Source organism: Odontesthes bonariensis, chromosome 14, assembly GCF_027942865.1.
Source record: "Odontesthes bonariensis isolate fOdoBon6 chromosome 14, fOdoBon6.hap1, whole genome shotgun sequence".
In the NCBI taxonomy this organism is placed as follows: domain Eukaryota; kingdom Metazoa; phylum Chordata; class Actinopteri; order Atheriniformes; family Atherinopsidae; genus Odontesthes; species Odontesthes bonariensis.
The window spans coordinates 22,239,054-22,253,575 of NC_134519.1; the positions used below are offsets into that span (position 1 = coordinate 22,239,054).

Sequence of the window (14,522 nt, forward strand, 5' to 3'; positions counted from 1 at the left end):
GAAGCCAATGCTTGGTGGAGCTGTCAACAACTCATACACATGTGGAAAGTGATAACACACTGCTATTTATAAGTCAATGATTCAAAACTTTAGGTATCACTGGTTTAATTCTAAAAAGCAGGTTGTTACATTAGTATATATATCAACCATTGTGTAAAACGCTAACTTGCGTGGTAAAATGTAGCTAAAGTGATTAAATAAATGTAGAGGAGCTGAAAGTATATTAGTTACTTCTGATCTATAGTTGAGTAAAGTATAAACTAGCATAAATAGAAATAGAAGCACAACTGCCTGTAATTTGTCTTTAAGTATATTACTTGAGTAAATATACTTAGTTTCTTTTCACCACTGAAAATCATATTAACTCTAATATATCCATTTTACTATTTATGGTGAAAAGTTCAGATAGGAAACACCCTACTGTGAACATCACCCATGGCAAACTTTCATGACCTCTGACTCAAAAACATTTATTCTGCTGTATCAAAACGATACATATCAAAGATTATTAAGTTGACTATGTTTCTCGGCAGAATAATTAGCACGACAGACATCTCTTTGCTCTTCCTGGCAGATGAAACGTCCAAAGCAATTTAGTCCTCACCGCTCGCCGTAGTTGTGGCACCGCGGCGCTGCGGTTGATGTAAAGAGGAGGAACCTGGATAGTGACGGACCCTCCTCCGCTACAACACAAACTACTGTCAGAGCAAAGGCAGCTCGTTTCGGTGAGTTACTTCGCCCCGTTATAATGACACTGTGAATCACAAATCTTCATTTCAAGCTCGTCGGCTTGTTGTCGACACTGGGCGCTTAGTTAAGACAAATGAGTTGCTAGTTTGTTGACAGTGACAGCTAGCAGCTAGCTGACTTTTAACTGCGAGTTGCAGCTAAAAATATTCTCCTGGAGCGAGCGGAGGTGGGTGGGCACAGCTGGTGGGCTACAGCTAGCAGGCGCTTTTGACGAAGACAAACTTTTGCCTATTATTTAGTTTAGGAGGTTAAAACTTGTTGAGCTTGAAGCTATCGGGTGTTGACTGACGCCGTCGTGCTGTTCTGTGTTAAATCCGACGATATGAGTGTGTTTACGTCAAGCGCCGGTGTTGTGTGATTTATTCTGGCAAGTGCAGGTTCACAGGAGGCAGTCTCAGTTACCTCGCTTCATCTGTCTAGTCTTTCGAAGATAAGCCTTTTAGTCTTTCAGGAAAGCCGTTTAGCCTTTCGCGTGAATCGGGCAGCTGTCCATCGTTTTACGATGTTGTTCGTCTCATTTCAGTATTATTTTCATTTCTGCTTCTGTTAATGATTATACGGCCACGTCTAACATTGTGCTGGTCACGTATTGTCATCACATTCTTATGATGACACATGCGAGTTGTAAACTGGGGTTCACCATGGCAACCAGTCACTGTAACTGACTGATTTCATGTTTGTAATCTCTTGTCAATGGTAGCTCAGGTTTTTGCATTAGCGCAGCTGGTTCTATAAGGTAAAGAAAACAACCAAACATCTCACGAGCAGGCAAATCTGAATATGAAGCTTGCACCCGCTACTAAGCTGATCACTTGATAAATGGGAAAATAGCAAAAAATATTTGGAAGTAAAAAGAAATGCAACACAGCTTGTATGGAAATATTCTAACTACAAAAAAGGATGATCACCAAAATCATGCTGTCATGAGATAGTTCACCTTAGGTGTCTGGTTATCACGCTGTCACCACAAATCATAGCCTGAGGGCTGCAAAGCCAAGTCTGAATGCTTTTCAAAGCACAACAGCCATCACCATAAGTTAGATCATTGACCAAAGCCACGGGTGCTAGAAGGGTGTTGTAAGCACCGCGGCGTCACGATTTGTCCATCATGTATAATACTAACTGATTTATTTTCTTTTTTTTCTTCCCTCCAGAATTACTTCAGAGAGATAGTTTCAGCGCTTGCCCGCTTCTTTTGTTTTGCGTTTAAACCACATGCACAGCAAAGACATTGCTGAAGAATAATAGACAAACAGATAGTTGCTGTGGGTTTTCATGTCGCAATATTCATACGTAATCGCAGAAAAACAAGGATTCCCAGAATCCCTTTCTTCCAATCCCACACAGCGCTCTCCACAGGTCAACATGACCTGGCACATCAATTGTTTTTTTATCTTGATTATCTTTTTTCCCGCCTGTAATCTCTGAAAGGCAAATGGCTTTTATTTCTAGTATCTGAAAGGCTAAATTCTTGTAGAATTAGAGCTCTTTAGTTTATGGTTGGTGGCCCATTTTGTAAAGTGAATTAATAGATAAATAAATGGTCCTATCTTTCTAGGGGCGCAATAACTAGAGAGGCGCTATGGGCAACACAAGTGACAGGGTGTCCGGAGAACGCCATGGAAGCAAAGCACATCGCTCCGACAGCAGCGGGAGTCAAAAAGACCACGAACCCAGCAGCAAGATGGTGGACAGCACAGATGACCCCAACATCTTCAACACACACGGACCTGAATCCAAGGTGTGCATCCAATAGTATCGAATTCGAATATATATATATTTTTTAAAACCTTTCAGATTTCAAAGCATCTCTCTTTAGAGGGCTTCCAGTTGAGATTTGCACATTTATTTATTTATGTATTTCAGACGTCATTAGAGAAAGAATTCACCCCGGATATGGATGACCTGGTTAAAACGGGTCCTCAGGCTCGACCCACTGTGATTCGCTGGGCTGGAGGGGGGAAGGAAGTTTACATAGCTGGTTCGTTCAACAGCTGGAACATGAAGATACCCCTGAATAAGAGGTAAAGAAGGTTCTTTTACAGTATACATCAATACACGAGTGCCATTTGCTGAGTTTCTTGAGTTAAGAAAATCCTGATGTTGCACTTACTCTGTTTCCTCTCTCTCTTTAAAGCCATAATGACTTTGTAGCAATTCTGGACCTGCCCGAAGGAGAGCACCAGTACAAGTTTTTTGTAGACGGACAGTGGGTCCATGATCCCTCAGAGGTACGGCACCGTCGCTTTTGGGTTTTGTTGTGGTTGTCATTTTCATGAACGTACAAATGAATTCTGAAAGTTAGACTCTAAACTGAGAAAATTTGCCAGTTGAAAAATTCTAACCTTTTTTCTATGTGCTGAGCCTGTTTGACTTTATTTTGGAAGGTCTCTTCAATATTGTGATAATGGCGTCGCTGTGTGCCATGATGTTTGGAGAGTGATGAGCAGATGGAGAGTCTGGCTGTTCCTTAGGTTACTCGATTATGATTTTTGTCCATCATTCATGAAGCAAAGAAATGAATGGCCAACATAGCATACTAGATATTTTAGAAACCACTCCAAATTTTCACTGCCTACCCTGGTATCTAAGTAAAAGGCCTCTCTGCTTCTCACTGTGTTTAAATGCTCTTGTCTCGTGCGAGCAAAAATAATCAAAATGTGCCGGAGTGCGGTGAAATGTGACCTCGTTGACTCTGTTTAACAACACTTTAAAGGGATAGTTTGCCTCTTTTGACATGTAGCTGTATGACATCCCATATTAGCAATATAATTTATGACCATTTTCTTACCCCCTACTGCGTCCTGTGAGCCGAGTTCCAGCCTCGTTTCGGCTAGTTGGCTGAGGCCACGAAAATAAAGCGTTTTGCTTCTCAAAACAATATGCGTTCAAAAGAGTAATACATTTGCATCACAAAATCGTTGACCAGGAAAAAGTCAGACCTCACAATTGCTTGGCGCTATTTTCTCTTCCTTCGTATCACTGCGTGCTGCCGCCTGCCGATAGCCGCACCTGTTGCGGTGTTTACTGCTCGGAAGCAGGGGACTGCTCAGTCTGCACTGTCTACACAGCCCGCAGTGATACGGAGGGAGAGAAAATAGTGCCAAGCGATTGTGAGGTCTGACTTTTTCCTGGACAACGATTTTGTGATGCAAATGTATTACTCTTTTGAACACATATTGTTTTGAGAAGCAAAACACTTTATTTTTTTAACCTCGGCCAACTAGCCGGACTACTTTCGTCAACGTCAAAACGAGGCTGGAACTCGGCTCACAGGACGCAGCAGGGGGTAAGAAAATGGTCATAAATGATATTGCTAATATGGGATGTCATACAGTTTCATGTCAAAAGAGGCAAACTATCCCTTTAGATAAATTATTCAGATTAGGTGGCATCATAATTAACGTCATATTTACAAGTTTACTTTGGACACCTTCAGTGAATTAAAAAATGCAAGTAAATAGATAACATTGCACTAAAACTCATAACTCTTAGCCTAAAAGCACACCAAATAGTAATGAGCTTTTCTGATCTGATTTGTTGATGTGACAGTAAATATTGTGGACCATGTGTGTCACATTAGTCTTAGCCAGTGCACATAAAACCTTTTTTTTTCTTTTAAATGCAGTACTGGCTAGTGACCCCAGTGTATTTAGCTGCTCCACCCACCACTGCTCTGCGTTTGATGCTTGGCAGGTTTACATTTTGTTGGACTGCGTGAAAGCAGAATTGGTCCTTGTTGTTCTCTTAAACCTGCTGCCACACAAGCTGATGTGACAAATGCTTTATCGTGACCTCTGGGATTATCGTCCTGTTTTTGTAGCCAGTGGTCACCAGCCAGCTCGGCACCATCAACAACCTGATTCAGGTGAAGAAGTCAGACTTCGAGGTTTTTGATGCTCTGCAGGTCGACTCCCTGGAATGCTCCGACACATCAGGTCTGCCTGCATTCAGTTACTGTTGTGCTGCTTTTATTCAGTCAGCTTAATGTTAGAAAATGTCTGAAATGTCAGTTTATCTAATGTATTTATATGATGTAGTTGCCTCCTGTGCTTATGTTGCTAATTTTGATTAAAAACATTTAGATTTGTTAGTAGCTATCACATCACACAGTCCTACACAGTGCGGAGTGGACATGAATCTTGTATCAGTTGTGTAATAAAGACTGTTGTGTCTTCACAGACCTGTCCAGCTCCCCTCCAGGACCATACGGCCAGGAGCAGTACAGCTTCAGACCTGAAGAGCACTATAAAGCCCCGCCTATACTCCCGCCTCACCTGCTTCAAGTCATCCTCAACAAAGACACCAATATATCCGTCAGTGTCCTCAGCTGCTTCTACCTTCTTACAGATCCAGTTGAAGCTTTTCGTGTCTCAAAATTACTCACCCTTTTTTCTTTTTTTTTTTTTTTTTTTCATTGTTTCAGTGTGATCCTGCCCTGCTGCCTGAACCCAACCACGTCATGCTAAATCACCTCTATGCCCTTTCAATAAAGGTAGGTTCACCAGCAGCACAAATTTGTCCGGTACTGTCTCGATATGGCTGGTAGAATAAGAAATATTACTGATATTGTGGGTAGTAAGTTATGACATATCTTCCTGTTCCATTTACTGTCTGTTATCTACAGTGACGTAATCTCACAGTTTCCTTAAATGTGATTCAGTTGAAGGATTCACACATTTGCCATATTTGTACCGTTTTTGTTTTCTCAACGTCTTTAATTTTTCCCGATCGTTAAATATCACATTCTTATTTTCTGTTAATGTGTGGCATTAACACAGATTTCAGCATCTCTGATCACGTGCACCGGGGTTGTAGGTGTTTCTTACGGCACCTTCCTTCTGTTCTGTGTTTTTTTTTTTTTTTCTCTCTGTGTGTAGGATGGAGTGATGGTGCTGAGTGCCACGCACAGATACAAGAAGAAATATGTCACTTCTCTGCTTTACAAGCCCATCTAAACCTCCACTCAGGCGCTCCACAGTGGTCTTAGAGAGCAGCTTGTTTGTATTCTGTTTGTTTTTTGGGTGCTCCTCATCACATTTTGCCGAATCTTGCACTGAAACACATTCACAGGTGAGCCGAAGGCCAATGGCACGGAGCGAGGGTGCACTTCCGCCTGCATAGGGCTCCGAACAGAGGTAGCGAAGTGCGTGTTTTTGAGCTGTGTCAGGTTTAAGGGAGAGATCGCAACTGCACTATGGCTTGTATTGGTTACTAAATCACTGTGTTTGTAGGCAAAAAAAGCAAAAAAAAAAAAATCTGATTGTTTTTAGCGCCTGCCTGCCTGTCCGTGTCCTATTTGGTCTCGTCATGATGAAGACCTGTGAAAGATCAGTGTCATGGGACTTTAGATGTTACTGGTTTGACTAGAAGAACTGTTATGTTGTAATGTCCCTCATTGGATTCTGTTACGTTTTTTTAAATTATTTGCTTGAATGCACGCTGGAAGAGAAGGAAGTGCGACCTGCAGCTACAGACTTGGCAGTGGTTTAACTTGAAGCGCAATAATTTGCCATTAAAAACGGTTCCGAGTTTCTAATGTTGGTAGATCCAGAGGCCTGCAGACGGCTTGGATTTCACTTGTGGTCACTATGAATTTGTTATCGAGAGGGAGTCCACTTTCCAGATGAAGGAGGTGGTCTTGGGTCTGTGTTGAGTTTCTGTTGCCTTCATCCTGATGTAAGCCCATGAGCACTTTAGCACCCTGTGAGCAGGAGTGGTGATGTAAGCTTTTAACTATGCAGCAAACGGCTCTCGTACTGTAGCTTCTCGGATCTAATTTAGGTCTCGCTGCGTTCTATATATTTGTGTGCAGTTTTCAGTTATATTTATCAAAAATTAACGCACTGTATCTAGGTGTTATACATATATAGTTCTACACAGAGGCCTGTACACCCAAACGGTTTCAATGGTCCGCTTCGTGTTGAATGCCTGCGTCTCGTGTGGCTACCAACACGTTCGGATTCTGTCAAAAAGTGATCTTCACCACTTGAATTAACAGGGCTACGACGAGGAGGAGTTGCCATGAATTTAAATGTTGTAAAGAGTTTGCTGGTGTGTGTTCATAAAAGTGTTTAAGCTAAGTTTTTTTTTTTTTTTGGAATGGTGGATGTTGTCCTGTTTAATTGCACATTAATGCTCACAGCTGATGAACTCTTTAGACTTATTAAAGGGCTTTCGTAAATCCGGTCGGTGTCTTGACTAGATATGCTAAAAGCATTTTGTGAATGTTGAGCTTGGCTGTGAAGTTTTGTCCGAAGAGATTTTTAGACTCACAGGTTTGATAACGGCGCGTGGTTGCAGAGTTTTGAAGCTGAAACCAAAACTTGAATTTTGCAGCTGTTTCATGAATGTTTTAAAAATGCTTTGCAGAAGCAGTATAAGAATCCACATTTACAAGGTTTTACTTGTTTGCAAATAAAAGCAGGACCTACTCGACCAAACTCCAGCCTGTTTGTCTTCCTTTTTTTTTTTTTTTTAGTCAAGAGAGCAAATACTCGGGATTCCTGCGTAGAGATGGTATCCGTGTGAGACACAAAACAAACTGAACTCACTGCCTTGGGGTTGTATCCGTCCAACTGTCTGACAGATTACACTCCACATCTCTCCTTTATTTTGGGGTAAGGTTTGTTGAGGAAATGACAGATATGGGCTTTTTCAGAACATTATAGTGGCACAGAGCAGATATTTCTTATGTGAAAACCTTTGGGCTTAATGTTATCTTTGTCTGACACTTGAGCAGCTTTTATGCCCCACTTGAGGACAAACCACACGTTTAAGATACTACAAGAAAACCTAATTATTTTCTTAGTCGGACCAAAGCCGAACTTTTTAGAATTCATGATCAGCTTAGGGATCCAGGTATGTCTGATGTGGTCCAATTAAATGGTCCAGTCAAACTAAAACCATAGTTTGACTCAACTGTGCACCGAGTGCATCTCTGACTTCTCACATCGCTGCAGGGATTTAGAACTGCCCCCTAGTGCGTGTCAGGACACCGTTTCCACCTGATGCTAAGTTACTCTGATGAACTACAGCACAAGCAGGAGGTCGGTGGGGATCCACATCTAAAACCAATAAAAAAAATAATAAAAATGTGATGGTGGACTGATCAGACGTAAACCACAGAAGCTTTTCAAGTGTTTTATTCATTCTTTCTCAAAATCCGTTCAAAATCCATTGCTACTACTTAACCCAATACAACACACCGGATCAGACACAGGATCCATACAAGACCTGTATCGGCTTTCTAGTTTGTTACGCACAAACTCAGGAAAAAGCTGCACCAATCAGACAGCAGTATATACATATGCAACTCTGGACCGACGACACAAACCCGCAGTTTGATTCCCTTAACAACAAATGGCAAAAAAGCTTTGTTTGCGCTCTAACAAGGTGCTCTGAGGACCCATCATTTCAGGAGCTGGCTTTCCTTCTTGTTAAACTGTACTGACTTATTCAAAAAAACCTTCCCTCTTTAACTTCATACTGCCCAAACTTGGCAACTTTTGTCTTCAGTTTTTCATTTTTTTTCCTGAAGACCTAAGCGCAAACTAAAGCTAATTTGGCACAACTCGGGTAGGTGCTTGTTCAAGGCAATTTCTACCGCTGAGAGCAGAAGAAGCTCTGAGGCTAAATTTAAAGGCAAGCGAAGCAACGTTTATCGTTTTAAAGATGACAGGTGATCAGTGTCTTAAATATCATGAAGGCATAGTTTGTGATTACTTATCAGATGCAGCTTTTTTGACTAATTGATTCAAAGTGGCATAATCCTCTAACACACACAGCATCTGAGTCATACACTGCAGGGGGGTGACGATAGCAAAATACACACATTGCAATGAAATGATGTTTAACATCAAAATAAAATATATGGAGCTATTGCACAGCTACCCAGATAATCAACTTTGCAAAAAGCAAATGTTGGCTGTTCTCACACACACACACTCCCACACATGCACACAAAACTTCATACAGAAAAGCGGGTTATTTACAGCACTAAATGGCAAATGTACAGCAATAAAACGCACAAAGCTACATGTGAACAAACTACAGAAGAATGACCCAACCAGGAGCCTGCCAAAGTTTGTATCCTTTGTAAGAACTTAGTCTCCTTTGCCTTTGCCATGGGAATGCTAAGACGGCCTGAACCAAGAGAAATACCATTAAGAAAATAGCATATGGCCCTGTGTGTTTTTTTTTTTTTCTTTCAAAAAGGCATTTTAGTTGAGTTTTGGTCCAAACAAAAAAAATAAAATAAGAGGAGCTCATCTCTGTGGCTGTTTTAAATGAACCAAACCATTTGTCTAACAGTTAGCGTTTCGGTGGTTCTAAAAGCCCTCGGAGGATAAAAATGAAAAAAAAGACACGTTGGTAACCCTGCGGCTTATCCAAACTTATCATTCACATGAATAAGGCAAGTCAGAGCAAAGAGCGTGAAGCTCAAACTTTGGCAAGTAATTCGCGATTCTCTGTTCCATTACTTCAATTTTCATTTGCAAACTCTGTCATGCTTCAACACACGAGAAATAAATACAATCATGACACTGGCTGTGTCCAAAACATGACTATGAGTGTGAATAATAATCCAGTGCAGCATAATTTCAGAAAAAACATCATTATTGCACATGCTCATATGAGAACTCCTACAGAGGAGCGATTACGCGTGTTTAGCCTGGTTCCATTTGAGTACATTGACCTCTCTCTTTTTTTTTTAAATATGGCGTACTATACATCAATCCCACTCTGATGGACCCCTGTCTTGTGTGAATTTAATACTTTTTAGTTTGCAGTTTGAGGCCAATAAAACACATTTATGACCCTTCCGTTGCATTGCTGTATTAATACTAACCCCCTTGGCTAATGGCTGACTAATCATTCATAAGCTTCCTCCACAAATACAGATACAGCTAGTACACAACAAACCTACTGCACATTCCTCCATCTTGTGTAATGATACATTGCAGGGGTTGCTTTTCTTTGCATTGCATTTGCAAAAAACGTCCTCGTTAATAAAAGTACCACGAAGAGAAAGCTTGCATTTCTGTGGCAGTCATAGGTGATTAGGCGATTGTCTTTGAGTGAGCTGTGTTCGATCACACACAGACATACTGTTTAAAATAGTACGTCTGTGCACATGTGTACAGAATTCCTTCCACAAGCCATTTTAAACATGCACAAACATCTTTTCTGTCCACAGGCTGCCTGGCTCTGAGTGGATGCTCTTAAACGCAGATAAGAGGATATATTATAGAAACATTTTGGTTTACATCATCCAATCTTTACCCAATTCTGTTTAAAAAACAATAAAAAATAACTAACTCATACATAACCAGAATGCTTCTGTAATATATCCCCCTGATCTGGTGAAAACCACTTTGATTCATGGATAAGTGGCCAAAGGCATCTTCAGCCAGTTCCATCAATTGAACGCACATCACAGAAACCACCAGAGGCACATTTCAATCAACCTTCTGTCACACACTCGACAAGGCAAACTGCTAACTGTGTCACTCAAAGACAATGTGATGGAGGAAAGTGTCACGAACAGGTTACAGGATGAAGGGGGTTTGGTAAGGCTCAAGGTGCAGATTATACTGAGCACATATTGCCCCAAGGAGGGAAGAATGCAAGTCTTTTCATGGCTGGATGGAGGTCAGTTGGACGGGAGAGGGCAGGCTGGTGTGTGGAGTGGGAGGAACGGAGGGTGGGACTTGGCTGTTTTAGCATAGAGGTCAGATGTGGCGGCACTGAGTGTGGTTCCTTAAAAGTCTACAGCAGGCATTGGCTGCTGCGCTTCCTCGTTGCCATACGCTGATTGGCTGCCATCACGGCAACTCCAGAAGCGCAGCTCATCTTCAGGACACTGCGATCAGTAACGAGCTCTCTGGCAGCGCCTCCTGGGTCTTCAGCTGGACATGTGCGGAGAAGGGACAATATTAAATCAGCAGTCCTGATGAAGACAGCTAAAACTGGATGGGATGCAACATTAAAGGAACAGTTTGACATTTTGGGTGATATTTACTTTCTTATCAAGAGTTAGATGAGCAGATGGAATCTGCTAATTAGTAGATTAATAATTAGTACACGTACAAAACCTAAAGAGTGAAACAAATGTATTATATCTGAGCAGTAAATTCCTTTAGTCCCTGCCGTATGACTTTTGCACATGATTTATGTACCTCTCCCCGTGCAAGACGATTTTTTTACGTACCCACCGTTGTCTGATGTACCTCACACATGATATAATTTCCCTATTACCTATCATGTTTTTCTTATTTTCTGTCACATATACTGTTACAGCTTCAGATATTCATATTAAACACGCCTAAACCTCTCTTTATTGAAGTAAACATATGTTATCTTTACAATTCTAAATCTCAGGCCTAAGACTGGGTCTAGTTTTTAACATCAGCTGGCCACAAATTTATCTATACAGACATGTGTTTGAGGCATAACACAGCGATGAGTAACAGGCAATACAGCTCACAAACAACGGGAGCTGCCTGGAAGCCTTCCAGAAGTTGGCCAGTCAGAGGAAAGTGTATACGAGTGTTTGTCAAGACGAGTCACCTGATATGAAGATGTATAGCTGCAAATAAGGATAATGGTCCTTTCAGACCAAGTGCGGTGATGTCACCACATTTCATTGGGCTGTGCCGCACAATGAGGATTTTGTGCTGTGCCGAGCAGGGTGTACGCCTGATGCAGACTTCCAGATGCATTGCATACAAACTATGAGCTGCCCTCTTGCCAACAACAAAATAATAAGCTTTAAGTGTTGAAAACTCCAGCTATTTTGACCAGCCCTCTGTGACCGGTGCTCTGAGTCAAGCACCGGGTGCAGAGCATGTCGCATTCAGCCTGAAAAGGCCATAATTGGTCCCCTTTAAATATGCATGGGCTGAATATCAACTCGCTTAAATTTAACTTTTATTTCACAAGTTGACAGAAATGAGTTATCCGTCTCTCCATATAACTCTCAAAATCAACGAGTACAAATACTTCCCAAAATGTCACACTACTCATTCAAAAACAAATAACAGCAAAGAGAGGTTTGCAGTGCAAAAGGTTAGTTGTGATGAAATTCCCCAAGCACAGCTGAATGAGCGATTTCACAGCAAGCAATGCTGTTGCAAACATATCCAGTCACACTGGCACACGACACTCACTTGCAGTGTTTATGCTGTGTTTTATGGTGGGGAAAGAATCCAGGTGTTTGGGTTACAGCTCATTCCGGTGATTTCAGGAAAACGGTCAAACTTTTCTAAGTCTGTCACGTCAGTCACTGATACTCTGACAACACGGCCAGAGTGGAGACTCGTGGGTTATTTTGGCACTTACTGCGGGGAAGTAAAGCTGTAAATAGACTCAGCTTTAATACCAGAGGTATGTGTTGAAGTAAATAACGCTTTGCTGCTGAGTTTTAATATAGTTTGGTATTGCAGAACCAACAGTTACTGCCAAAAATTGTGTGGATTCAGAGGGATTTGAGGTGGATACACACCTCAATGTATTGTGGTGTCTTAAGAGGAAAACAAGGTGTCAAGGACACTTAATAAGCATGCATTTTATCATTAGGTTGTTCAGCTGAGCTCTGTGTGTGTAGTCAGTTTGTTTTTATATTCTGGACCAGAACTGTGTCATCATCTTCATTACATTTTATGTCCTTTTGTTTTCTTTAACTCAAGCAGAAATGATGTAAAACACTAAGTGGAAAGATAAAGATAGTTAGATGATGAAGCAGTGATGTCAATGTGATTAGAAAAAGCAGATAAAAGCTGCCCCAGTTCATAGAATCTTTATCACGTTTACTATACAAGCCAAAAAAAAAAAAAAAAAAGGCCACCTGGGACAACATGTACCTATCTGCCACACCACAAGATGTCAGACAATTACCAGCATAGGGAGAGGAAGAGGAGGAGCTTAGAGAGGAAAGTCTCAGCTCATTCTTCTGGGGGTTTTAAAGGAAAAAAGGAGGAGAGACAAATTCAGGAAGAAGGAACAAGTGAGACAGCGAAGTGGTGAATTTACAACAGACATTTGAGACACCGGGGACATCACACCATGTGTGACACAATAACAGACACAATAACAGACACAATAATGTGGGGTATGTACAGATATAACCTAACAACATTCAATTGATATAACTGTGGGTGTGTGCGAAGCAGTGATCTCTGATTACCTCCAAATTCGTCCTAGCTTTTCTCAGCACATCACGAGTTCTTGATACTGCAAAAACAAGGGAAAGATTTATGAGGAACTAAGAGGAATAAAAACAATAATAAAAACACATCTCCTTACAGCTGTTTTTCTGGACCTCAGGTACAAAAACCCTATCCTGTGTGCTTATGTGAAAGCTGCAAAGGCCTGTGTGTTAAAACCTGAGGAACAGTGCATTAGCTTGATTTATTGCGACTGTCAAACCCCAACAGGTATTTCTCCACTTCCACTTCCATGAAGGGATGTGTAGTGTTGCCTGCTTACAAAACTTCCTTTGCTCTGACCTTATTAGGTCTTTGGTTTTGCCCTTGCCCATCCCACATTTCTTTGTGCCACTCTGTCACACGCCTGTGCTCATAAACACTCACGCTGGTTGACAATAAAGTGCTCCATGCTCTCCTTGGTGCGGCTGGTGCTCCTCAGTCTTTGTATTGTCCCCTTCAGAACCTCTTCCTGTTCAGATATGCGCAGTTTCAGGGACAGGATCTCCTCCTGCATGCAATGCTCCTGTTCCAAAACATACACGCAAGAAGCAGGCCCACATTTGTTAACATTTATTTCTATATGACATTTTTGACTGAGCTCATCAAGTCTTAAAATCGAATTATCATCATTATCGTATACGAGATATTCTTCAAACCTTCTTGAGGTTTTGGATGGAAGGATCTGTGCTTGGCAGAGCTGCTCTCCAGAACATCTTCAGCAGAGACATCGCCTCCTCCAAGATCTGCCTCAGAGTCTTGGTGTTGGACAGAAGACTCTTCACACATCCATAGTCCAGAACCTGCCAATAGAGCTGAGTGAGAAATGTGTGCTCCACAGTCATTATTAGGGTTGTGATTTCTCTGTATTGAAACAGCTATTCTGTATTGGAAACAAACCAGATCGCTGCTGTCTTTCTGATTGCCCTCCAGCAGTGGCGGGGTGAGACAGGCCTGCAGGGTTGCCTCCATGCGTTGGATGAGGCTCCGGCCCTCTAGGATTTGCTGCTGCAGAGCACTGAAGTCATCCACATGACCGATAGCGTGGCGACCGTTGCGGTTCGCAAATGAGCCATCAGGTGCCTCCCCTTCCAGTTCAGAGTGCGGGTCAAGAGGGTCTGCTGGAGGTTACAGAACGGGAATGTACTTTGACATGACATTAATGTAATATTTTGTAATGGAAAAGAGGATTTATTGGAGTTTAGAAGTTATTAATACAAGGCGGACAGGTGGATTAAATCAAAACAGAGTTATTATTGTTACGAGGTAATATGCTTTTCTCTATAATAAAGCAACAACTTCAAGTCAGATTAAGTTGCAGTAAAGCAGTTGCAGTTAAAGTCACACCATTGGCAGTGCTATGGCTGTCTTCCAAGTCTGAGTAGGGGGGACCAGGAGATCCACAGTTAAACAGACCAATGTCCCTGACAGGTGGAGACGGAGCTGGGTCTGTGGAGCACACAGATACACAAACCAGGCTTGGACACACATCAAACCACGACACAGCACACTGAGCCTCACAAACATGTTGCGTTGCAGTACGTCGGGGTCGGGCCTCGAAGCGTC

General features: G+C 41.8%; 2 protein-coding genes across 6 annotated transcripts in view; one reads left to right on the top strand and one right to left on the bottom strand.

Annotated features, from left to right (window-relative positions):
* Positions 1-628: 628 nt before the first annotated feature.
* prkab2 (protein kinase, AMP-activated, beta 2 non-catalytic subunit) lies at positions 629-7,193 on the top strand. Its single transcript, XM_075483582.1, has 8 exons — positions 629-725; positions 2,309-2,491; positions 2,617-2,774; positions 2,888-2,981; positions 4,574-4,688; positions 4,933-5,066; positions 5,177-5,245; positions 5,631-7,193. Exons 2-8 carry the CDS (start codon positions 2,333-2,335, stop codon positions 5,706-5,708), a joined length of 807 nt encoding a protein of 268 aa, XP_075339697.1. The 5' UTR covers positions 629-725; positions 2,309-2,332; the 3' UTR covers positions 5,709-7,193.
* Positions 7,194-7,879: 686 nt separating this feature from the next.
* The window catches only part of LOC142399113 (myomegalin), a 38,699-nt gene continuing 32,056 nt past the window's right edge, over positions 7,880-14,522 (bottom strand). For all 5 annotated transcript variants that reach the window (XM_075483587.1, XM_075483584.1, XM_075483586.1 and 2 more), the window contains 7 exons: positions 14,304-14,405; positions 13,857-14,077; positions 13,616-13,759; positions 13,344-13,482; positions 12,938-12,984; positions 12,649-12,703; positions 7,880-10,661 (listed from right to left, as the gene is read on the bottom strand). In XM_075483587.1, coding sequence (XP_075339702.1) covers positions 10,522-10,661; positions 12,649-12,703; positions 12,938-12,984; positions 13,344-13,482; positions 13,616-13,759; positions 13,857-14,077; positions 14,304-14,405 — 848 coding nt within the window. In that variant the 3' untranslated portion in view covers positions 7,880-10,521. The remainder of the gene's footprint in view (positions 10,662-12,648; positions 12,704-12,937; positions 12,985-13,343; positions 13,483-13,615; positions 13,760-13,856; positions 14,078-14,303; positions 14,406-14,522) is intronic.